Source organism: Chiloscyllium plagiosum, unplaced genomic scaffold (genome assembly GCF_037043375.1).
Source record: "Chiloscyllium plagiosum isolate Xiang-an unplaced genomic scaffold, Cpla_swu_hap1 HiC_scaffold_15, whole genome shotgun sequence".
NCBI classification, from domain to species: Eukaryota; Metazoa; Chordata; class Chondrichthyes; order Orectolobiformes; family Hemiscylliidae; genus Chiloscyllium; species Chiloscyllium plagiosum.
In genome coordinates, this window is record NW_028270153.1 from 75,473,821 (window position 1) to 75,499,273 (window position 25,453).

Here is a 25,453-nt window from a genome sequence, read left to right on the forward strand (position 1 = left end):
GCAGTTCAGGCAGTATCCTCTCATTGGATGCTGCCTGAACTGCTGTGCTCTTCCAGCACCACTGATCCAGAATCAGAGAGTCATACAGCACAGAAACCTTTTGTCTGACTCATCCATTCTCACCAGACATCCTAATCTCTTCTAATCATTTGCCAGCATTTAGCCAATATCCCTCTAAATCTTTCCTATTAATGTACACATCCAGATGCTTTTTAAATGTTGTAACTGTACACACCTTGACCATTTCCTCTGGCAGCTCGTTCCATACACACACCACCCTCTGTGTTTAAAAAGGTTACCCCTCATGTCCCTTTTAAATCCCGCCCCTCTCACCCTAGTTCTGGATTCCCCCCTATCCCAGGGAGAAGACTTTGTCTATTTATCCTATCCATGCCCCTCATGATTTTATAAACCTCTATAATGTCACCCCTCAGCCTCCAACGCTCCAGGGAAAACAGCCCCAGCCTGTTCAGCCTCTCCCTATAGCTCAAATCCTCCAATCCTGGCAATGTCCTTAAATCTTTTTTGCACTCTCTCAAGTTTAACAACTTTAATTGGTAATGAGTTGAAGGGTTATGGGCAGAAGACAGGAGAATGGGGGTGAGGGGTATATCAGCCATGATCGAATGGCACAGCAGACTCAATGGGTCAAATGGCCTAATTCTGCACCTATAACTTATGAGCTGTTTGTGCAGCAACACTCCCCAGGACCCCACTATTAAGTGTATAAGGAGAAAGTGAGGCCTGCAGACGCTGGAGATCAGAGTCGAGAGCGCGGTGCTGGAAAAGCACAGCAGGTCAGGCAGCATCCAAGGAGCAGGAGAATCGACATTTCGGGCAAAAGCCCTTCATCAGGAATGAGGGATGAAGACAAACTATTCCTGATGAAGGGCTCCTGCCCGAAACGTCGATTCTCCTGCTCCTCGGATGCTGCCTGACCTGCTGTGCTTTTCCAGCAACACACTCTCGACATTAAGTGTATAAGTCCTGCCCTGATTTGTCTTACCAAAAAAGCAGCACCTCACATTTATCTAAATTAAACTTCATCTGCCACTTTTCGGTCCATTGGCCCATTTGATCAAGGTCAGGTTGTAATCTGAGATAACCTTCTTCACTGTCCACTACACAACCTAAGAGCAAAGAAAATTTACAGCCCAGGAACAGGCCCTTCGGCCCTCCAAGCCTGAGCCGATCCAAATCCACCGTCTAAACCTGTCGCCCAATTCCTAAGCATCTGTATCCCTCTGCTCCCCACCTACTCATACATCTGTCCAGATGCATCTTAAATGAATCTACCGTGCCTGCCTCTACCACCTCTGTTGGCAAGGCATTCCAGACACCCACCACCCTCTGTGTAAAGTACTTGCCGCGTGTATCCCCCTTAAACTTTCCACCTCTCAGCTTGAACGTGTGACCTCTCGTTATTGAATCCTTTACCCTGGGAAAAAGCTTGTCTCTATCCACCCTGTCTATACCCTTCATGATTTTGTAAACCTCAATCAGGTCCACCCACAATCTCTATTTTTCTAATGAAAACAAACCTAACCTACTCAACCTCTCTTCATAGCTCACACCTTCCATACCAGGCAACATCCTCGTAAACCTTCTCTGCACCCTCTCCAAAGCGTCCACATCCTTTTGGTAATGTGGCGACCAGAACTGTACACAGTATTCAAAATGCGGCCGAACCAATGTCTTGTACAATTTTAACATGACCTGCCAGCTCTTATACTCAATACCCCGTCCAATTAAAGCAAGTATACCATATGCCTTCTTGACCACATTATCCACCTGTGCAGCAACCTTCAGGGTACAATGGACCTGCACTCCCAGATCTCTCTGCTCATCAACTTTTCCCAAGGCTCTTCCATTCATTGTATAATTCACTCTAGAATTAGACTTTCCTAAATACATCACCTCACATTTGTCTGGATTGAGCTCCATCTGCCACGTTTCTGCCCAACTCTCCAGTCTATCTATATCCTCCCGTATTCTCTGACAGTCCCTTATGCTTTCTCCTACTCCACCAATCTTTATGTCATCTGCAAACTTGCTGATCATACCAACAGTGTCCTCTTCCAGATCATTTATGTATATTATGATATTTATGATATTTATGATTTATGATATCCTAGTCTCATGTTCCTAACCATGTCCTGAGTTCATCTGCCTTCCCTTTTGCATTGAAATAAATGCAGTTTAATTTACCAGTCCTACTCCACTCTCTGCCAAGCTCTTGTCTCTTTTGACTAATAGACTTGCTCCCCGTAACTACTGTCCCAGCCTCAGCCTTTCTCACTATCTCTTTGGTTCCCACCTCTCCTTACTAGTTTGAAGCCTCCCGAGTAGCACCAGCTAATCTGCCCGCTAGTATTCTACATACAGAATCTGCAGGCAGGGAGGAAAGCTAATGGCATGCTGGCCTTCATAGCGAGAGGATTGAAGTAGGGATGTCTTGCTGCAGTTACACAGGGCCTTGGTGAGGCCACACCTTGAGTATTGTGTACAGTTTTGGTCTCCTAGTCTGAGGAAGGACGTTCTTGCTATTGAGGGAGTTCAGTGAAGGTTCACCAGACTGATTCCCGGGATGGCAGGATCAATGTATGAGGAAAGACTAGATCGACTGGGCTCCTACTCACGGGAATCTCACAGAAACATATAAAATCCTGATGGGACTGGACAGGCTAGATGTGGGAAGAATGTTCCCGATGTTGGGGAGGCCCAGAACTAGGGGGTCACAGTCTAACAGTAAGGGGTAAGTCATTTAGGACTGAGATGAGGAAGGATTTCTTCACCCGGAGTTGGGAACCTGTGGAATTCTCTTCCACAGGAAGCTGTTGGGGCCTGTTCATTAGATAGAAAGGAGTCAAGGGGTATGGGGAGAGGTTGGGAATGGGCTACTGAGACTGCATGATCAGCCATGATCATACTGAATGATGGTACAGGCTCAAAGGGCTGATTGGCCTCCTCCTGCACCTATTTTCTATATTTCTATGATAATGGTCCCCTTCCAATCTAGGTGGAACCCATCCTTCTTATACAGGTCAATTCTATCCCAAAAATGTGAATCCTTGCCCACTGTACCAGCTCCTCAACAACACATTCATCTGCTCTATCCTCCTATTCCTACTCTCACTCACACATGGCATCAGTATTAGTCCATATTACTTCCTCCAGGACCAACATTTCAACATCCTGCCTAATTTCCTTTATTCTCCCTGCAGAACATCATCCATTTCCTTACCTATACCTCTGGTATCAGTATGTACAATGACTTTCTACTGGTCAGTCTCCTCTTTGAAAATATTCTGCTCCCTCTCTGAGACATCCTTGACCCTAGCTCCAGGGAGGCAACACCGCATCCTAATGCCTCCTCGTTGGCCACTGAAACATCTTCTGTGCCACAGACTAGAGAGTCCCCTATTACAATCAATCACTTGGAACCTGACTTACTCATTACTGTACAGCCAGTTACAGTACCAGAAACCTGGTTGTCAGTGCTAGACTCCCCTGAGAGGTCACACCTCCCGACAGTATCCAAAAGGGTCTAGTGGTATTATCGTTGGACTGTTAAGCCAGAGATCCAGATAATGTTCCAACGACCCAGGTTCAAATCCGGCCAGCATTGATGGTGAAATTTGAATTCAGTAAAACTCTGGAATTAAGAGTCTAATGATGACCGTGAATCCATTGTCATTGGAAAAACCCATCTGGTTCATTAATATGCATTAGGGAAGGAAAGTGCCATTCTTTGCCAGATCTGGCCTACATGTGACTCCAGACCCACAGCAATGCGGTTGACTCTTAAACTACCTTCTGGGTAATTAGGGATGGGTAATAAATGCTAGCCTAGCCAGCGACACCCTCATCCCATGAACAAATGCCAAATAAAATCCAAACGGCAGACCTGTTTGAGATGGGGATAGCCACAGGAGACTCCTGCCCTACCTGCCTCCCTCTCCTACCATTCATGGCAGTCAACCATCGACCTCTCTATATCTGCAGTGTCTCCATCTTCCATCATACCCCCAGCTCTTGTAAACTCTTGCCTCAAACCCACTGCTGCAGCTGATCCATGTAATCTAAAAAGGTTGCAACCAAACACACTTCCTCTCGGCATAGTCATCAGGAATATGAAATTCTCCCTAATCTCCTACATCCAATAGAAATTGAATTGAGTTGAATTTATTGTCACGTGTACCGAGGTGCAGTGAAAAGCTTTGTCTTGCGAGCAATCCAGGCAGATCGCAGAGTTAAATAGCATAGATAGTAAATAATAGGGAAACAGCAGCAAAAACAAAAACACAGGTACAGGCGAATGTTAAGTGTTTGTGAGTCTATTCAGTGTCTAACAATAGTAGGATAGAAACTATTTCAAAACCGGCTGGTGCGTGCGTTCAGGCTTCTGTACCTTCTCCCCGATGGTAGAGGTTGTAGAAAAACATTGCCAGGGTGGGATGGATCTTTGAGAATGCTGGCGGCCTTTCCCTGACAGTGGGCCTGGATTCCATAGATGGGAGCTTGGCCTTTGTGAGTGTCCGGGCCGAGTTCCCCACTCTCTGTAACCATCTCCGATCTTGAATGGTGCAGCTGCCATACCAGGTAGTGATACATCCAGACAGAATGCTCTCAATGGCGCACCTATAAAAGTTGGCAAGGGTATTCACCGTCATGCCCCAAATTACCTCAGCTGCCTGAGGAAGAAGAGACGTTGTTGGGCCTTTGTAACCAGTGTGTCCACATGAAGAGCCCAAGAAAGCTTGTTGTGGATGACCACTCCCAGGAGCTTGACACTCTCCACTCGTTCCATCTCTGTGCTGTTAATGTTCAGGGGGGGCATATGTAACATCCCGCCGAAAGTCAATAATGAGTTCCTTGGTTTTGTCAGCATTGAGAGTTAGGTTGTTCTCAGTGCACCATTTTTCCAGGTCTTCCACCTCCCATCTGTAGTCTGTTTCGTTGCCATCTGAGATTCGACCGACTATGGTAGTGTCATCAGCGAACTTTTGTAAATGGCATTAGTCTGGTATTTGGCGACGCAGTCATGGGCATACAGTGAGTACAGTAGGGGGCTGAGTACGCACCCCTGGGGGGCTCCAGTGTTGAGTGTTAGTGAAATATTGTCCCCAATCTTCACTGAATGTGGCCTGTGGGTCAGGAAACACTGAGGTTCCAGTTGCAGAGAGTGGGGCTTAGTCCGAGGTCACTAAGTTTAGTAATCAGTCTCGAGGGGATAATAATGTTGAAGGCTAAAGTGTAGTCAATGAGTAGGATTCTTACATAGCTGTTCTTGGTGTCAAAATATTCTAGGGAGGAGTGAAGGGCATCTGACATGGATCTGTTGGTCCATTAGGCAAATTGGAGTGGGTCAAGCGTAGTGGGGAGGCTGGAGTTGATTAATGCCATGACCAGCCTTTCAAAGCACTTCATGCCCACCGAAGTTAGGGCCACTGGGCGGTAGTCATTGAGACATGCTGCATGAGCCTCCTTAGGCACAGGGGTGATGTTGGCCTCTTGAAACAGGCAGAGACAGTGGCCTGCTGCAGGGAGAGGTTGAAGATGTCCCAGAAGACCCCAGCCAGTTGATCTGCACATGCTCTGAGTGCACGGCCTGGTACTCTGTCTGGTCCCATCACTTTCCTTAGATTCACAGGAAGGAAAACTGATCTGACCTCTGATGCAGTGACTGTTGGCATAGGTTCGACAGGCCTTATTGGAATAGGAGTTACCTCTCCACTGAAATACTGCTCAAAGTGAGTAGAGAAGGTGTTGCGGAGGGATGCATCATCGTCTGCTATCTTATGCTGTCTCTTTTTAGAACCTGTGATGTCATTCAAGTCCTTGCCATAGTCTCCGGGTGTCTGTCTGGGTCTCTAGTTTGGATCGGTATTGGTCCTTGGCTGCCTTAATGGCTCTGCGAAGGTCATACTTGGATTCCTTATATTTGAGTGGGTCTCCTGATCTGAAGGCCTTACATCTGATTTTTAGCAGGTTCCGCATGTCCTGATTCATCCAGGGTTTCCTGTTGGGGAACTCCCAGATTGACTGGAAGATAACCACCAATGCATCTATTATTTCTAGAGCCACTTCCTTAAGCACTCTGGGATGTAGGTTATCAGGCCCTGGGGATTTATCCACCTTCAATCCCCTCAATTTTCCCAGCACCATTTCTCTACTAATAGTGACCTCCCTCAGTTCTTCCCTCTCACTAAATCTTGCATTCTCCAGGAATTCTGGGATCTGATTTGTGCCCTCTTTTGTAAAGACAGAACCAAAGTATGTATCCAGTTGCTCAGCCATCTCTTTGCCCCCTATTATACATTCCTCCGTTTCTGTCTGTAGGGGACCTATATTTGTCTTCATCAGTCTCTCTCTGTTCACGTACCTATGAAAACTCTTACTGTCAGTCTTCATGTTCCCTACCTGCTTACTTTTGTTCTGTGTTTTCCCCTTCTTCATCAATCCCTTGGACCTTCTTTGCTGAATTCTAAACTGCTCACAATCCTCAGACATATTATTTTTCTTGGACAATCTGTATGCTTCTTCCACCTGTATGGATCGGATACCATCTCTAATTTTCTTACCCATTTTACTTTTGTGCCAGACAGGATTAAACATTTGTTGCAGTTTCCCCCGTGCATTCCTTGAATGTATGCCATTGCCTATCCACTGTCATTCCTTTAAGTGACTCTCCCCAATCTATCAAGACCAACTCACGCCTTTTATCTTCATAGTTTCCTTTATTAAGATTCAGCACCCTAGTCTCCGAATCAACTACCTCATTCTCCATCTTGTTAAAAATGACTATCTTGTTACAGTTGCTATTTGAGGAAAGACATTCTGGCTATTGAGGGAGTGCAGCGTAGGTTCACGAGGTCAATTCCTGGAATGGCGGGACTACCTTACGCTGATAGATTGGAGCGACTGGGCTTGTATACCCTTGAGTTTCGAAGACTGAGAGGGGATCTGATTGAGACATACAAGATTATTAAAGGATTGGACACTCTGGAGGCAGGGAACATGTTTCCGCTGATGGGTGAGTGCCGAACCAGAGGACACAGCTTAAAAATACAGGGTAGACCATTGAGGACAGAGTTGATGAGAAACGTCTTCACCCAGAGAGTGGTGTGTGTGTGTGGAATGCTCTGCCCCAGAGGGCAGTGGAGGCCCAGTCTCTGGATTCATTTAAGAAAGAGTTGGATAGAGCTCTTAAGGATAGTGAAATCAAGGGTTATGGAGATAAGGCAGGAACAGGATACTGATTGAGGATGATCAGCCATGATCATAATGAATGGTGGTGCAGGCTCGAAGGGCAGAATGGCCTACTCCTGCACCGATTGTCTATTGCTCATCCCCAAGGGGTCTCACACAGCTAGATTGGCAATGATTCCCTTCTCATCACACAGTACCCAGTCTAAGATGGTCTGCCCTCTTGTTGGTTCCTCCACATATTGGTCAAGAAAGCCATTCCATATACGTTCCTGGAATTCCTCCTCTACAGCATTGTGGCTTATTTGATTTGCCCAATCTACGTGCAGATTAAAATCATGTGATATTCCCTTATCACATGCATCTCTCATTTCCTGTTCACTGCCATTCCCAACATCACCACTGCAGTTTGGGGAATTCTCTGTATGACGTTGATTCTCCCGCTCCTCGGATGCTGCCTGACCTTCTGTGCTTTTTCAGCACCACTCTCTCGACAGTCAGTAACACCCACATCCCTGAATTAATTTTTAAGAATCTCTATCACCCCCTGGGCTATGACCAGATCAGAAACCCCCCTGATCCAGTGAAGGGTTTGGAGATCCATCACTCTCTCCCTCAGTGGATTGTCTGCTGTGAATATGAATCATGAAGTGTTTGTGTCTCTGTGACGGATGGAGATATGTTGAACAGGTTAATCATGAGCAGGAGCTGGTGTCTCTGCCTTCAATGTGCACAATGAGGAAGTTTGTTGTTGTTGAACCTCGGGACTGCCATGCCTCTTGTTATACAGGTTCTGTGGAATGATGTGAGAGCGCATGAGAGCACAGTGCAGTCTGTTCACCAAGCTGGTCTCGCACTGCTAACTCCAAACTCCAGAAAAACGGGGAGGAACCTTTCCCATAATCTTCAAGAACTGAATCTGCGATGGGAGCGTGTGAAATATCAGACTGAACAGCAAGTGCTGGAGCTGGAGACCACTGTGAGTCAGGTATGGAGTAAAGACAGAGTGAGTGAGGGAGGGACTGAGTCAGTGTTGGGAGGGACTGAGTCAATGTTGGAAGGAACTGAGTGAGTGATGGAGGGACTGAGTGAGGGACAGAGTGAGTGATGGAGAGAGGGGCTGAGTGAGGGACAGAGTGAGTGATGGAGAGAGGGGCTGAGTGAGGGACAGAGTGAATGAGAGACAGTGAGTGAGGGGATGGAATGAGTGAGTGAGGGACAGAGTGAAGTGGGGGACAGAGTAAGGGTGGGACAGAATGCACGTAATAGGCTAGTTAATGAATTAGTTAACGATTTAGTTTAAATATCACAGTCTAAGGTAATATTAATTGATAAGTCACAAAAATGGATGAATAAATGGAATCCATGAGGTAGGGTCTTTGTTGTCAAAATATTGCAACATGGGCATCCTTATCAAAAAAGACTGTTTCAGTTTGATTTTTATCTCCACACAGAAACAGAGGGATGGGGAGCAGGAGTAGGCCACTCAGCCCTGCTCCACCATTCCATATGATCACGTGAGTCAGTCTCCTCTTCCTGCTTTCTCCCCAGACCCTTGGATCCCTTTGGTCCTAAGATCTAAATCTAATTTCTTCAATGTTTGGGCCTCAACTATTTTCTGTGACAGAGAATTCCACAGGCTTACCACTCTCTCAGTGAAGACATGTCTCCTCATCTCAATCCTAAATGGTCACCCCGTATCCTTAGACAGTGACTCCTCATTCTGGACTCCCTGGCCATTGGGAACATTCTTCCCGAATCTACCTTGTCTAATTCTGTTAGAATTTTATAGGTTTCTATGAAATTCCCCTGTCATTCTTCTGAACAAAGAGAACAAAGAACAGGACAGCACAGGAATGGCCCTTCAACCCACCAAGCCTATGCTGACACATGACACCTTTCCAACCTAAAAAACTTGCCTCTATGCGGACCATATCCCTCTATTCCCTGCCTATCCATGCATCTGTCAAGATACCTCTTAAACATTGCTACTGTACCCGCCTCCACCACTGGCTCTGGCAGCACATTCCAGGCACTGACCACTGTCTGTGTAAAAAAACACTTGCCTCTCATCTCTCCTTTAAACTTAAACTCATGTCCCTCTTTCCAACCTGAGAAGCAGACTCTGATGATCCACCCTATATAATATTAAATACTTCCATCAGGTCGCTCCTCAGGATCTGATACTCTATTGAAAACAATCAAAGTTTATCCAACCTCTCCTTCTAGCTAATACACTCCAATCCAATTAACATCCTGGTAAACCTCTTCTGCACCGTGTCCAAAGCCTCCACATCCTTCCTATAGTGTGGGGAGCAGAACTGCACACAGTACTCCAGATGTGGCTTCACTGAAGTTCTATACTCAGTGTAACTGATGAAGGTGAGCATGCAGTAAGCCTTCTTTACCTCCTTAACCACTTGTGTTGCTACTTTCAAGGAGCTATGGACTTGCACCCCAAGATCCCTCTGTATATCAATGCTCCTCAGGGTCCTGCCATTTACTGTATGCTTGCCTTTTGCCTTTGACCTCCCAAAATGCATCACTTCACACTTGTCCGCATTAAACTCCACCTGCTATTTCTCCATCCAACTTTCCAAACGATTTCTATCCTGTTGGATCCTTTGACAGCTCTCCTCTTTATCCACAACTCTACCCATTTTTGAGTTGTCTGTAAACTTACTAATCAGGCCATCTCGACTTCCATCTAAATCGTTTATCAATACGACAAACAACAGAAGTCCCAACATCCAGATTCTTGCGGAACACCATTGATCACAGTCCTCCAGTCAGAGAAACACCCCTCCACAACCACCCACTGTCTGCTGGGAGAAAGTGAGCACTGCAGCTGCTGGAGATCAGAGTTGAGAGTATGATGCTGGAAAAGCGCAGCCGTCAGGCAGCATCCAAGGAGCAGGAGAAGCTCTTCATTGGGAATATGGGGTGGGACCCAAGGCGGTTGAGAGTTAAATGGGAGGTGGATGGAAGGTATCTGGGAATGCAATAGACTGATGAAAGTGGGGGTGGAGGGTGGAAGATGACACATTCTTCCTCCAGGTGGCTAGAGGTGTGGGCACAGGTTTTACACCTCAGCGGTGGCAGGGGAAGGTGCCAGGAGTGGAGGGTGGGTTGGTGGGGGACGTGGATCTAACAAGGGAGTCGTGGAGGGAATCATCTCTGCAGGTTGCAGATAGGGGTGGGGAGGGAACTATATCTCTGGTGGTGGGGTCTGTTTGTAGGTGGAGGAAATGGCAGCAGATGATATGTTGTATTATCCTCCGCCAAGGGCATGCAAGTCCTGGGCCTCCTCCCCTGCCAAACGCTAGTCACCCAATGCTTAGAGGAAGACTACCTCATCTTCTGCCTTGGGACCTTCCAACCCCAGGGCATCAATGTAAATTTCACCTGTTTCCTCATTTCCCCATCTCCCACCTTATTCCAGATCCAACCCTCCAACCCAGCACCGTCCCTTTGACCTGTCACACCTATCCGCTCCACTCTCCTCTCTGACCTATCATCACCCGCCATCTCCATATCACTTTCCCATCTACCTTCCCCCCCAGCCCCACCCCCCTCCCATTTATCTCTCAGCCATTCCTGATGAAGGGCTTATGTTCGAAATGTCAATTCTCCTGCTCCTCGGATGCTGCCTGACCTGCTGTGCTTTTCCAGCACCACACTGTTTGACTCTGTCTGCTGTGGCCAAGCCAATTTTGTATCCAACTCACCATGTATCCCATGTGACTTAATCTTCTGCATCAGCCTACCTTGAGGGATCTTGTCAAACACTTTTCATGTGGATAACATCCCTGGCCTACTCTCACCAATCACCTTTGTCACTTCCTCATGCTCCTTTATTGCATGTATCTCAAATTTCCTCTTTCCTGACATCACACCTACTGTTTGGCGACCTAATTAAACTATGCTTTTCCAAGTAATGCCACCCACATTGTTCTCTTGGTGTTTCTCACCTCTCCTCATACAGATTCCACATTGTCAGAGTTAATCTCCTTCCGCCCTATTGAATTAATTTCCTCGAAGCAGCCATGCAACTCCACCTGCTTTCTTTCTCGTCTGTCCTTCCTAAATTCTGAATACCTCTGGATAATCCGTTCCCATCCCTGGTGTCTGTACTGCCACATCTCAATAATCCCAGCTGTATCAAAGAGTCATAGAGATGTACAGCATGGAAACAGACCCTTCGGTCCAACCCGTCCATGCCGACCAGATATCCTAACCCAATCTAGTCCCACCTGCCAGCACCCGGCCCAAGTCCCTCCAAACCCTCCCTATTCATATACCCGTCCAAATGCCTCTTAAATGTTGCAATTGTACCAGCTTCCACCACATCCTCTGGCAGCTCATTCCATGCACGTAGCACCCTCTGTGTGAAAAAGTTGCCCCTTAGGTCTCTTTTATATCTTTCCCCTCTCACCCTAAACCTATGCCCTCTAGTTCTGGACTCCCCGCCCCAGGGAAAAGACTTTGCCTATTTATCCTATCCATGCCCCTCATAATTTTGTAAACCTCTATAAGGTCACCCCTCAGCCTCTGATGCTCCAGGGAAAACAGCCCCAGCCTGTTCAGCCTCTCCCTGTAGCTCAAACCCTCCAACCCTGGCAACATCCTTGTTAATCTTTTCTGAACCCTTTCAGGTTTCACAACATCTTTCCGATAGGAAGGTGACCAGAACTGCACGCAATATTCCAACAGTGGCCTAAGCAATGTCCTGTACAGTGTAGGCCCTAAAAATGAACAATAACTGAAGGAACCTTTTAAATGCAGATTCTTGATTTTCTCTTTACAACTTGAGAGACACTGAATTTAAAAGGACATTGACCAATGGAAAGCAAGAGGAACAAAAGCACTAAAATCACTGAAAGAGACAAAACAGCTCAATAACACATCTGATTCCATTTGTTTTTACTCGTTCCAAACGTTTACGCTGGAATCTCTGTCTCTTTCCTTTTCCCTGAAATGTCTGCTCTGTCTCCTTTTCCTCTTTTAAGTTCCAGCCTTCTTGTTTCTAGTTGTCTATCCTGTTCAAAATTAAGCATTTAATTTTCATTTCCTGCTTCTCAGTTATCTCATCTGCAATCCCCTCCAATTTAATTGACTCATTATCTTGTTTGCTTTACTGTTCTTCCAATTTCAAATGCTGTGCTATCATCTCAGTTACATCTGCCACCGTAGCTCCTACTTTTAACACTAACTGCTCTACCAACTCAATTAGTCCATCCTTGAGTTACTTTTGCTAAGTCACTTCAAGATAACTCTTCCTTTTCCAGAAAAGTCTGGGTAACTGCTGAACTTGTTTGGTTTAAAAATGCATAAAGATCCTGGTATATCTCCTTACATCTTTTTCCAACATTTCCATGTTCACTATCCCCCCCCGAATGGCCTAATTTATTTGTTTGGATGTTTAGACGCAGAAACTAAACCAGGAAATACAAGGCCTTTTGCTGTGGATCGATGAAGTTGAAGGACAATTGTCTGCAAATGGACTTTGCGAAGCAGCTCAGACAGCTCAGGAGAGATTCCAGCTTCACCTGGTGAGTAATGAGGCTTGTGGGCTCAGAGCTCAAAGCTGCTGCTAATGTGTCAGCCCAGGGCTGGGTCAGGCCTGTCAGGATCCCTAACTTCACACTAAAACCTCCCCGAAAATCAACTCCCACTTTTTCGACTTTACAAGGGGACTTCACGTTTAAAAAGTATAAAAGCAAATTAACGTGGATGCTGGAAATCTGAACAAAAAAACAGAAATTACTGCAGGAAGCCAGCGAGTCTGGCAGCCTCTGTGGAGAGAAAGCAGAGTTAACATTTCTAATTCAACATTCTGAGAAAGACTCGTACTAGAAATAACTGTGTTTCTGTCTCTCTACAGATGCTGCCAGACCCATTTCTGTTTTCATTTTTAAAACTTACCTACTGTGACTCCGAAGGGAAGGGGGAGAAACAGGAGAGCGATAGTGACAGATCTAATGGTTCGAGGAACAGACAGGAGATTCTGTAGTCACAAGCGAGACTCCTGGATGGTATGTTGCCTCCCAGGCACCAGGGTCAGGGATGTCTCAGATTGATTTTTAAGGGGTAAAGAGAACAGCCAGAGGTTGCCACCCGGGTTGATCGAGTTATTAAGAAGGCAGATGGTGTGTTGGCGTTTATTGGTGGAGGGATTGAGTTTCAGAGCCACGAGGTCATGCTGCAGCTGTACAAAACTCTGGTGCAGCCGCTCTTGGAGTATTGCGTACAGTTCTGGTCACTGCATTATCGGAAGGATGTGGCAGCTTTGGAAAGGGTTCAGAGGAGATTTACTCGGATGTTCTTATGAGGAAAGGTTGAGGGACTTGAGGCTGTTTTCGTTAGAGAGAAGAATGTTGAGGGGTGTTAATTGAGACAGATAAGATGATCAGAGGGTTAGATAGGGTGGATAGTGACAGCCTTTTTCCTCAAATGGTGATGGCTAGCACGAGGGGACATAGCTTTAAATAAAGGGGTGATAGATTTAGGGCAGATGTCAGAGGTAGTTTCTTTACTCAGAGAGTAGTAGGGTAGTGGAATGCACTGCCTGAAACAGTAGTAGACTCGCCAACTTTAAGGACATTTAAATGGTCATTGGATAGACATTTGGATGAGAATAGAATAGCGTAGGTGAGGTGGGCTTCAGATTGGTCTCATAGGGCAGTGCAACATCGAGGACCGAAGGGCCTGTACTGCGCTGGAATGTTCTATGTTCTAAGTTGTGGTACATATCGGTACCAATGACAAAGCTAGGGAAAGGGATGAGGACCTGAAAAGTGAATATAGGGAATTAGGTTGGAAGCTAAAAGGCAAGATGAGCAGAGTAGTGATCTCAGGATTGCTACCGGTGCCATGGGCTAGTGAGGCTGGGAAGAGAAAGCGAGTGCAGCTGAACATGTGGCTGCAGGGATGGTATAGGAGGGAGGGCTTCAGATATGTGGATCATTGGGATACCTTCTGGGGAAGATGAGACCTGTACAAATTGAATGGGTTGCACCTGACCTGGATGGGCACCAATATCCTGGATGGGAGGTTTGCTAGAGCTCTTCAGGAGGGTTTAAACTATATTGGCAGGAGGATGGGAGCCGGAGCTATGGATCAGAGGATGAGGTAGCTGGTGAACAGGCAGATACAGTGTGCAGACAGTCTGTGAGGATGGATAGAAAGTTGATCGGGCAATGTTGCAGTCAGCGTGGTGGGTTGAAGAGTGTCTATTTTAACTCAAGAAATGTCAGGAGTAAGGGTGATGAACTTGGAGCTGTGATGTTGTGGCCATTACTGAGACTTGGATTTCACAGGGGTAGGAATGGTTGTTGGATGTTCCAGGATTTAGATGCTTCAGGGAGGGAGATAAAAGAGGTGGGGGAGTGGTATTGCTAATTAGGGATAGCATCACAGCTGCAGAAAGGGAGGTTGGCAAGGAGGGCTTGTCTACAGAGTCAGTATGGGTTAAAGGCAGGAACAGGAAAGGAGCAGTCACTTTGTTGGGAGCTTTCTATAGATCCCTCAATAGCAACAGAGACATGGAAGAACAGATTGGGAGACAGATTTTGGAAAGGTGCAGAAGTAACAGGGCTGTTGTTACGGGTGACTTCAACTTCCCTAATACTGATTGGAACCTCCTTAGTGCAGATAGTTTGGATGATGCAGATTTTGTTAGGTGTGTCCAGGAAGGATTCTTAACTCAATAGGCCAACTAGATGGGAGGCCATATTGGATTTGGTGCTTGGCAACAAACCAGATCAGGTGTCAGATCTCTTGGTGGTAGAGTATTTCGGTGATAGTGATCACAACTTCCTGACCTTTATTGTACTCATGGAGAGGAATAGGAGCAGATGGTTTGGGAAAGTATTTAATTGTGTGAGGGGGAATTACAATGCTATTAAGTAGAACTATGGAGAATAAGTTGGGAGCATTGGAGGTGGAGTGGACAGCAAAGAAGGTTACCTCGGATTATAAGGGATCTTGATCAGATGGGCCAATGGGCTGAGGAGTAACAGGTGGATAAAAGCAAATTACTGCAGATGCTGGAATCTGAAACCAAAAGAGAAAATGCTGGAAAATCTCAGCAGGTCTGGCAGCATCTGTAAGGAGAGAAAAGAGCTGACGTTTTGAGTCGAACTGACCCTCTGTCAAAACTTTGACAAAGGGTCAGTTAGACTCAAAACGTCAGCTCTTTTCTCTCCTTACAGATGCTGCCAGACCTGCTGAGATTTTCCAGCATTTTCTCGAGTGGCAGATGGAGTTTAATTTAGATAAATTTTAGGTGCTGCATTTTGGAGAGGTTGAACAGGCTTAGGCTATTTTCCCTGGAATGTCGGAGGCTGAGGGGTGACCTTATAGAGGTTTATAAAATCATGAGGGGCATGGATAGGGTAAATAGGCAAGGTCTTTTCCCTGGGGTTGGGGAATCCAGAACTAGAGGGCAAAGGTTTAGGGTGAGAGGGGAAGGATATAAAAGAGACCTAAGGGGCAACTTTTTCACTCAGAGGGTGGTAGGTGTATGGAATGAGCTGCCAGAGGAAGTGGTGGAGGCTGGTACAATTGCAACATTTAAGAGGCATTTGGATGGGTATATGAATAGGAAGGGTTTGGATGGATATGGGCCAGGTGCTGGCAGGTGGGACTAGATTGGGGTGGGATATCTGGTCAGCATGGACGACAGAAATGTGGAGGTTGTTTAGGAATCACTTGCTGATAGTGCTGCACAGGTCTGTCCCACTGAGGCAAGGAAGGGATAAGTAGGGTGAAGGAACCTTGGATGACAAGGGATGTGGAACATCTAGTCAAGAGGAAGAAGGAAGCTAACTTAGGGTTGAGGAAGTAAGGATCAGACTTGGCTCTAGAGGGTTACAAGGTAGGCAGGAAGGAACTGAAGAATGGACTTCGGAGAGATAGAAGGGGCAGGAAAAAGCTTTAGTGGGTAGGATTAAGGAAAACCCTAAGGCATTCTACACTTACGTGAGGAACAAGAGGATGGCCAGAGTGAGGATAGGGCCGATCAAGGATAGTGGAGGGAGCCTGTGCCTGGAGTTGGAGGAGGTCGGGGAGATCCTTAATTCACTACTGAGAAGGGCCTTTCCATTTGTGAGGGCAGCATGAAACAAGCTGATATGCCCAAACAGGTTGAAGTTAATGAGGATGTGCAGAAAAATTTGAAAAACATGAGGATAAATAAGTCCCCTGGGCCAGATGAGATATGCCCAAGGTTACTACAGGAAGCGAGAGAAGATTGCTATGCTCCTGGTGATGATCTTTGTGTCCTCACTGTCCACTGGAGTCGTGCCAGATGATTGCAGGGTGGCAAATGTTATTCCCCTGTTCAAGAAAGGGAATAGGGATAATCCTCGGAATTACATAGAACATCACAGTACAGTGAAGGCCCTTCAGCCCTCAATGTTGCACCAAACTGTGAAACCAATCTAAAGCTCATCTAACCAATACTATTCCGTTATCATTTATATGTTGATCCAATGGCCATTTAAATGCCCTTAAAGTTGGCGAGTCTACTACTGTTGCAGGCAGGTCGTTCCATGTCCCTACTACTCTGAAACTACCTCTAACATCTGTCCTATATGTATCACCCCTCAATTTAAATCTATGTCCCCTCAGGCCAGCCATCATCATCAAAGGAAAAAGGCTCTTACTGTCCACCCTATCTAACCCTCTGATTATCTTCTATGTCTCAATTAAGTCATTTCTCAGCCTTCTTCTCTCTAACAAAAACAGCCTCATGTCCCTCAGCCTTTCCTCGTAAGACCTTCCCTCCATACCAGGCAACATCCTGGTAAATCTTCCAATGCTTCCACGTCTTTCCTACAATGTGGTGACCAGAACTGTACACAATACTCCAAGTTTCATACAGCTGCAACCTGACCCCATGGTTCCGCAACTCAATTCCTCTACCAATAAAAGCTAACACCGTATGCCTTCTTAACAACCCTATCAACCTGGTGGCAACTTTGAGCGATCTATGTTCATGGACACCGAGATCTCTCTGCTCATCTACACTGCCAAGAATCTTACCATTAGGCCGGTACTCTTCATTCCTGTTACTCCTTCCAAAGTGAATCACCTCACGCTTTTCCACATTAAACTCCATTTGCCACCTCTCAGAACAGCTCTACGTCTCTCTGTAACCTACAACATCCTTCCGCACTGTCCACAACTCCACTGGCCTAGTATCAGCCGCAAATTTACTAACCCATCCTTCAATGCCCTCATCCAGGTCATTTATAAAAATGACAAACAGCAGTGGCCCCAAAACAGATCCTTGCGGTACCCCACTAGTAACTGAACTCCAGGATAAACATTTCCTATCAACCACCACCCTCTGTCTTTCAGCTAGCCAATTTCTGATCCAAATCGCTAAATCACCCTCAATCCCAATCCTCTGCATTTCTGCATTAGCCTACCATGGAGAACCTTATCAAATGCCTTACTGAAATCCAGATACACCACATCAACCGCTTTATCCTCATCCACCTGTTTGGTCACCTTCACAAAGAACTCAATAAGGTTTGGTGAGGCCTGGCCCACCTTTCACAAGGATGCCGACCTTAAAGATGTTCTCCTCCTCCTTCTACAAGGATCTCAGTCAATCTCTCTCTCAATGTACCCCCCAAGGTCACCTACCTTCCCCCCAGCACCACCCACCTCCCATTTATACCTCAGCCCCCTTGGCCCACAAGCCTTATTCCTAATGAACTGCTTATACTTGAAACGTCGATTCTCCTGCTCCTCAGATACTGGCTGACCAGCTGTGTTTTTCCAGCACCATACTTTTTGACCCTTCACAAAACTATGCTGACTATCGATAATCAACTTATTCCTTTCTAGATGATTATAAATCCTATCTCTAATAATCCTTTACAAATCTTTGCCAAAAACCGAAGGAAGGCTCAATGGTCTATAAATTTCAGGGTTGTCTCTACTCCCCTTCTTGAACAAAGGGACAACACTTGCTATCCTCCAGTCGTCTGGCACTATTCCTGTAGATAATTACAACATGAAGATCAAAGCCAAAGGCTCTGCAATCTCCTCTGACTTCCAGAAAATCCTAGGATAAAACCAGTCCGGCCCAGGGGACTTATCTATTTTCACACTTTCCAGAATTGCTAACACATCCTCCTAGTGAACCTCAATCCCATCTAGTCTCGTAGCCTGTTTCTCAGTATTCTCTTCGACCACATTGTCTTTTTCCAGGTGAATACTGACAAAAAGTATTCATTTAGTGCTTCCCCTATCTCCTTGGACTCCACGCACAACTTCCCACTACTGTCCTCGATTGGCCCTAATCTTACTCTAGTCATTCTATTATTCCTGATATACCTATAGAAAGCTTTAGGGTTTACGACTTCTCATGTCCCCTCCTGGAACTTCTTAGCTCTCTCTTTAGGTCTTTCCTGGCTAACCTGTAACTCTCCAGTGCCCTAACTGAGCCTTCACATCTCATTCTAACATAAGCCTCCTTCCTCTTGACAAGAGATTCATCTTCTTTAGTAAACCACAGCTCCCTCGCTCGACCACTTCCTCCCTGCCTGACTGGTACATACTTATCAAGGACACACAGTAGCTGTTCCTTGAATAAGCTCCACATTTCAATTATGCCCAAGACCAGTCTGTGTTTGGCAAAGTATTGGAGAGGATTCTGAGAGACAGGATTTATGATGATTTGGAAAATTATAGTTTGATTAGAGATAATCAGGAATGCCTCACAAACCTTATTGAATATTTTGAGAATGTGACAAAACGCATTGATGAAGATAGAGCAGTGGATATGGTGTACACCGACCCTCCGAAGAGCAACCCACCCAGACCCATTCCCCTACATTTACCCCTTCACCTAACACTACGGGCAATTTAGCATGGCCAATTCACCTAACCTGCACATCTTTGGACTGTGGGAGGAAACCGTAGCACCCGGAGGAAACCCACGCAGACACGGGGAGAATGTGCAAACTCCACATAGACAGTCACCCGAGTCGGGAATTGAACCCAGGTCTCTGGCGCTGTGAGGCAGCAGTGCTAACCACTGTGCCACACTTTTTTTTTTGCCCCTTAGGGCTCTTTTAAATCTTTCCCTTCTCACTCTAAACCTATGTTGTTAAGAAGGTGTATGGTGTGTTGGCTTTCATTAGCAGGGGGATTGAGTTTAAGAGCTGTGAGGTTATGCTGCATCTCTATAGAGCCACATTTGGACCACATTTGGAATATTGTGTTCAGTTCTGGTTGCCTCATTATAGGAAGGATATGGAAGCTTTAGAGAGGGTGCAGAGGAGATTTACCAGGATGCTGTCTGGACTGGACTGGAGGGTGATGAAAGGTTGAGGGAGCTAGGGCTTGATAGAGGTGTACAAGACGGTGAGAGGCATAGATAGAGACTTTTCCCCAGGGCAGAAATGGCTATCATGAGGGGCCATAGTTTTAAGCTGATTGGAGGAAAGTTTAGGGGAGGTGTCAGAGGTAGGTTCTTTACGCAGTGTGTGGTGGGTGTGTGGAATGCACTGCCAGCGGTGGGAGTAGAGTCAGATACATTAGGGACATTTAAGCGATTCTTGGATAGGCCCATGGATGATAGTACAATGAAGGGTATGTCGGTTAGTCTGATCTTAGGGTAGGATAAAAGGTCGGCACAACATCGAGGGCTGAAGGGCCTGTACTATGTTGTACTGTTCTATGTTCTATTCACAAAGCATGCTGCAACACTGTAACAGTTCTCAAAGCAGTTATTAAAGTGTTAAATCTCCTTCTTCATTGTGAGAAGGAATCATATACTAAACGGGTTAATAAATGAGGTTTTAAGGAATAAAGAAAGGAGTAGTCACACAATTAGGAGTGTATTACAGACCTCCACATAGTGAGAAGGAGAGGAAGATAGATAACATATAAATGTGGACAAAGTTTGGCCTGTAGGAATAAGAGGGAAATAATAGGAGGCGACTTTAACTGTCCCAACACAAACTCTGTTTCAAACAGTACAAGGGGCACTGAGGGTGAAAATATTATGTACTGTGTCCAGGAAACTTTTTAAATGATACACGACAAGCCCTTTGAGAGGGGACACTATTCTGGATTTAGTTTTAGGATAAAAAGATGGACAAGTTGGTGAAGTGACAAAGACTGTTCCCTCCGTGACTACCTGGTCAGATCCACGCCCCCCCCCCCCCCCCAACAACCCACCCTCCCATCCTGGCACCCTCCCCTGCCACCGCAGGAATTGCAAAACCTGAGCCCACACCTCCTCCCTCACCTCTATCCAAGGCCCTAAAGGAGCCTTCCACATCCATCAAAGGTTTACCTGCACATCCACTAATATCATTTATTGTATCCGTTGCTCCCGATATGGTCTCCTCCACATTGGGGAGACTGGGCGCCTCCCAGCAGAGCGTTTCAGAGAACATTTCTGGGACAACCACACCAATCAACCCCACCGCCCTGTGGCCCAATATTTCAACTCCCCCTCCCACTCTGCGGAGGACATGGAGGTCCTGGGCCTCCTTCATCGCCGCTCCCTCACCACTAGACGCTTGGAGGAAGAACGCCTCATCTTCTTCCTTGGAACACTTCAACCCTAGGGCATCAAGGTGGACTTCACCAGTTTCCTCATTTCCCCTTCCCCCACCTTACCCCAGCTCCAAACTTCCAGCTCAGCACCATCCTTATGACTTGTCCTACCTGTCTATCTTCCTTTCCACCTATCCACTCCACCCTCCTCTCTGACCTATCACCTCCATCACCACCCCCATTCACCTATTGTACTCTATGCTACTTTCTCCCCACCCCCATCCCCCATTTATCTCTCCACCCTGGAGGCTGCCTGCCTCTACTCCTGATGAAGGGCTTTTGCCCGAAACGTTGACTTTCCTGCTCCTCGGATGCTGCCTGACCTGCTGTGCTTTTCTAGAGTCTGGGTTCCAGCATCTGCAGTCCTTGTTTTTACCGAGTGTTTTTCCAGCACCACTCTGATCTAAACGGTGACTGTATCAGGGCTAGTGACCACAATTCAGTTAGAGTTAGTATTATTATGGAAAATGACAGAGATAAATCAGGAGGAAGCGTTTTACACTGGATGAAAGCAAATTTTACAAAACTGAGAAGTGACTTGTCTGAGGTCAGAGCTGCTAAAGGATAAATCGGGAAACCTGTAGAGGCTCTAAACAGTGAGATCCATAGGACTCAAAACAGGGATGGACCCTCCAAAAATAAGAATGGTCCTCCACATCAGACCCTTGTGGTTGTCTAGAAAAACACAAGGGAACATATCTATTGGGGAGCGTTTTAAACTGGTAGGGAGTGGGGATGAGGGGGATCTTAATTGAACTGAATTTGCTTTTTTGTCACACATACTCAAATGAGTGAAACACCATCTTAGGTACAAGGTACCTAGGTACAGATTCTTCAGTATAAGTGCTCAGGGTAAACAACTAGAGATTAAAAAGTCCAACATTACAAATTGTAGGAATACATTAGAAAATAGAGAAATTAAAAAGTTCAGTACAACAATTTTTCCAATCCAATCAACCTGGCCCCTAGCCTCCAATCCACACTGGGCCTTGACTCCAGACTTCACCAGGCCTCACTTTGAGGATCGTAAGGCTGGGAGACCGCTCTGGAATCACCTTAAGAATGGAAATCCACACTGAGGCTACACCAAGCTGAGACACCATACTTTAGATCAGAGTGGCGCTGGAAAAACACAGCAGATCGGGCAGCATCTGAGGCGCAGGAAAATTGACATTTCATCAGGAATCCTGATGAAGGGCTCCTGCCCGAAACATCGATTTTCCTGCTCCTTGGATGCTGCCTGACCTGTTTTTCCAGCACCACTCTAATCTAAACTCTGGTTTTCAGCATCTGCAGTCCTCACTTTTGCCCTGAGACACCACTACATCAGGCCAAGAGTTCACCCACACTAAGCTGAGAGACTGCTATGCCAGGTCCATGCTGAAGCCGAGAGTCCAAGTCCGAGGCTGGCAATTGGCCAAGAGCCTAAATGTGTGGTGCTGGAAAACCACAGCAGATTAGGCAGCATCTGAGGAGCAGGAGAATCGACGTTTCATCAGGAATCCCTAATGAAGGGCTTATGCCCAAAACACCAACTCTCCTGCTCCTCGGATGCTGCCTGACCGGCTGTGCATTTCTAGCGCGATGCTTTTTGACTCTGATCGCCAGCATCTGCGGTGCTCACTTTCTCCAATTAGCCAAGAGTCCAAATCGGCACCGAGGCCGGGAATTCAGGACATCACTGAGAAGAAAGAGATAGAAAAAAAGAACATAAAAGAGAAAAAAGAATGACAAAAGAAAACAAAATGGACAGTGGATAAGCTCAGTTGGAAGTGTCAACTCTACCGCCATCTTGGCAAGAAGCTCAAGTATTAGTGAGAATAGAGAGACAGATGAGAATGGTTTGGATGCAAAAAAGGGCGAGTTAATTAGAAAAGGTGGCAACAGCAAATCAGAGAAAGAGGTAAGACTGATAAATTAAACTGCATTTATTTCAATGCAAGGGGTCTTACAGGTAAGGCTGGTGAAGTCAGGCCATCGATGGGAATGTGGCATTGGGAATGCACATTATTCCAGGGACCTAGGTGAGGGAAGGGCAGGACTGACAGCTCAACATTTTGGGTCTTAGATGCTTTTGGAATGTTTGAAAGGGAAGCAAGAGAGGGGGGGAGTGGCATTTTTGATTAAGGAAAATATTACAGCTGTACTTGGAGAGGATATTCCCAGGGGATCATCCAGTGAAGCTAAATGAGTGGATCTCAGAAATAAGAGAGGAATAGGATTGTACTATAGGCCACCTAATAGTCAGTGGGAAACTAAGGAGCAAATATGTAGGGAGACCTCAGATATGTAAAAGTAATAAGGTTGTAATAGTAGGGGATTTTAACTTTCCAAACACTGACTGGAACTGCCAGAACGTTAAGGGCTCGGATGATGAGGAATTTGTTAAACACGTTCAAGAAATTTTTCTTTATCAACCTGTAGATGTACCTACTACAGAAGAAGCAAAACCTGCCCTTCTCTTGGGAAATAGGAAAAGTGACTGAAGTGTTAGTAGGGGAGCACTTTGGGAAAAACAATCATAATTCTATAGTTATAAAATAGTTATGGAAAAAGATAAGCCTTATCTAAAAGTAAAAGTTTTTAGTTGGAGTAAGACATATTTTGATGACATTAGACAGGAATTTTCAAAAATCAGGTCATTCCTGATGAAAGGCTCCTGCCCAAAATGTCGATTTTCCTGCTCCTGGGATGCTGTCTGGCCTGCTGTGCTTTTCCAACACCAGTCTAATCTTGAGGAATTTTTAAAAGTTGATTGGAGTAGACTGTTCACAGGTAAAGAGACAACTGGCAGGTGGGAGGTTTTCAAGTGTGCTAACAAGAGTTCAGAGGCATTATGTTCCTGTTAGAGAAGATGGGTAAGGCTGATACAAGTAGGGAACAATTGATGAACTAAGATATTGAGGCTCTGGTCAGGAATAAAAAGGAGGCGCATGTTAGATATATACAACTGGGATCAAGCGAATCTCTTGAAGAGTATAAGGGGTGAGGGGCATTCTTAACAGTGAAATTGTAGTGACTGTAACAAGGTCAGCTGTGTGAACATCATAGAATGTGACTTCCCTGACTGGGGTTGTTAATTTGGTCCAATCGGGGAGCCCTGGCTGGCAGATATACACAGCAGTGTCAGACATCCTGTTCACTCTGAGAGTGGGCTCTGAGGGAGCTGGATCAGTGTCCAGGATTCTGCCTGTGTAAATAAAGGGGGGCTTGGTCACAGGATACCAGTCTCTGTGGAGTTACTTCAGGAATCAGGAGGGCTAAAAGGGGATATGAGATGACCTTGGCAGATAAGGATAATTCCAGATAATCCAAAGAGATTCCACAAGTACATTAAGAGCAAAAGTATTCGGGAGAGAATAGGGCTCCTTAAAGATCAACCAGGTCATCTATGTGTGGAACCACAGGAGATGGGTGAGGTACTAAATGAATGTTTCACCTCAGGTTTTTATTGTGGAAAAAAGGCTAGAGAACTTGGGGAAATAAATAGTGATGTATTGAAAACAACCCACATTAAATAATAAATGATTCTGTTGAGGAGTTTCTTGCCCCAAGAGTTTTGGGATGAAGATTCTAAAACTGGTTGGGACAGAGTGTCACACTGGTTACATTTGATGGGACAGAAAATTCAACAATTCTATTCTGGGATCAGAATCACCCACTAACTGTACTAACTCACAGCACCAGGGTCCCAGGTTCGATTCCAGTCTAGGGTGACTGTCTGTGTGGAGTTTGCACATTCTCCCCGTGTCTGCGTGGGATTCCTCTGGGTGCTCCGGTTTCCTCCCACAGTCCAAAGTTGTGCCGGTCAGGGTGAATTGGCCAATAGTGTTAGGTGCATTAGTCAGAGGGAAATGGGTCTGGGTGGGTTACTCTTTGGAGGGTCAGAGTGGACTGTTTGGGCTGAAGGGCCTGTTTCCACACTGTAGAGAATCTAATCTAAACTATGCAGAAATACCAGCTTTCCTTTCCTAGGTTAAGTCGGGTGAACTGATTGTGGCAATTCAAGGTTTATGTCTCTTTTACTGACACAGCATTTTATTTCCCAGTGGTGTACACTGTTTACCAAAATGTGCTGTTCACTCTCAGTGACTTGTTCTTCACAGGAACTGTACAAAGAGGTAGAATCCAAACAGTGCGCATATGACAGTGTTTACACAATGATGGAACAATTCCTCAATGACTGCAGAGGTTCAAAGGGATCAAAGACAGAGCACAGGCTCCACACACTACAGCACAAGTGGAACGCAGTTCATCTGAAAATGCAGGAAAGGAAAGTAAGAGGATATTGCTTTCTGAGTGAGATCGAGAGAATGTGTATGTCATGATAATCAGAGAGAGAGAGATGAGGAGAATATGCAGAATAGAAACACATGGTGAAGGGGTAACATTGGGCAGAGATTGCAGATTGGCTGCTGCAGAAAACAGAGAGTATATATAAATGGCTCTTTATTTGATGGGCAGGGTTGGTGAGTGGAATCTGTGGGTCTGTGCTGGAACCTCAAGGAAGGCATTTTGTGAAAAAGATGTCAGGAGGTTTCAGACAGATATAGAGAGGTTAAGTAAGTGGGCAAGAATCTGGCAGTTGGAGTGTAACATGGGAAAACCATGTACAGTAAAGAAATTTCAAACAACAGATGCTGTGTACAGTTACATG

General features: G+C 45.8%; 1 protein-coding gene across 1 annotated transcript in view; it reads left to right on the top strand.

The window, feature by feature from the left end:
• The first annotated feature begins 7,981 nt into the window (after window positions 1-7,981).
• LOC148147695 (microtubule-actin cross-linking factor 1, isoforms 6/7-like) overlaps window positions 7,982-25,453 on the top strand; it is a 237,723-nt gene continuing 220,251 nt past the window's right edge. Inside the window, exons 1-3 of the mRNA XM_087994629.1 lie at window positions 7,982-8,197; window positions 12,636-12,761; window positions 24,903-25,073. Of these exons, the coding sequence (XP_087850755.1) occupies window positions 7,982-8,197; window positions 12,636-12,761; window positions 24,903-25,073 (513 nt within the window). The remainder of the gene's footprint in view (window positions 8,198-12,635; window positions 12,762-24,902; window positions 25,074-25,453) is intronic.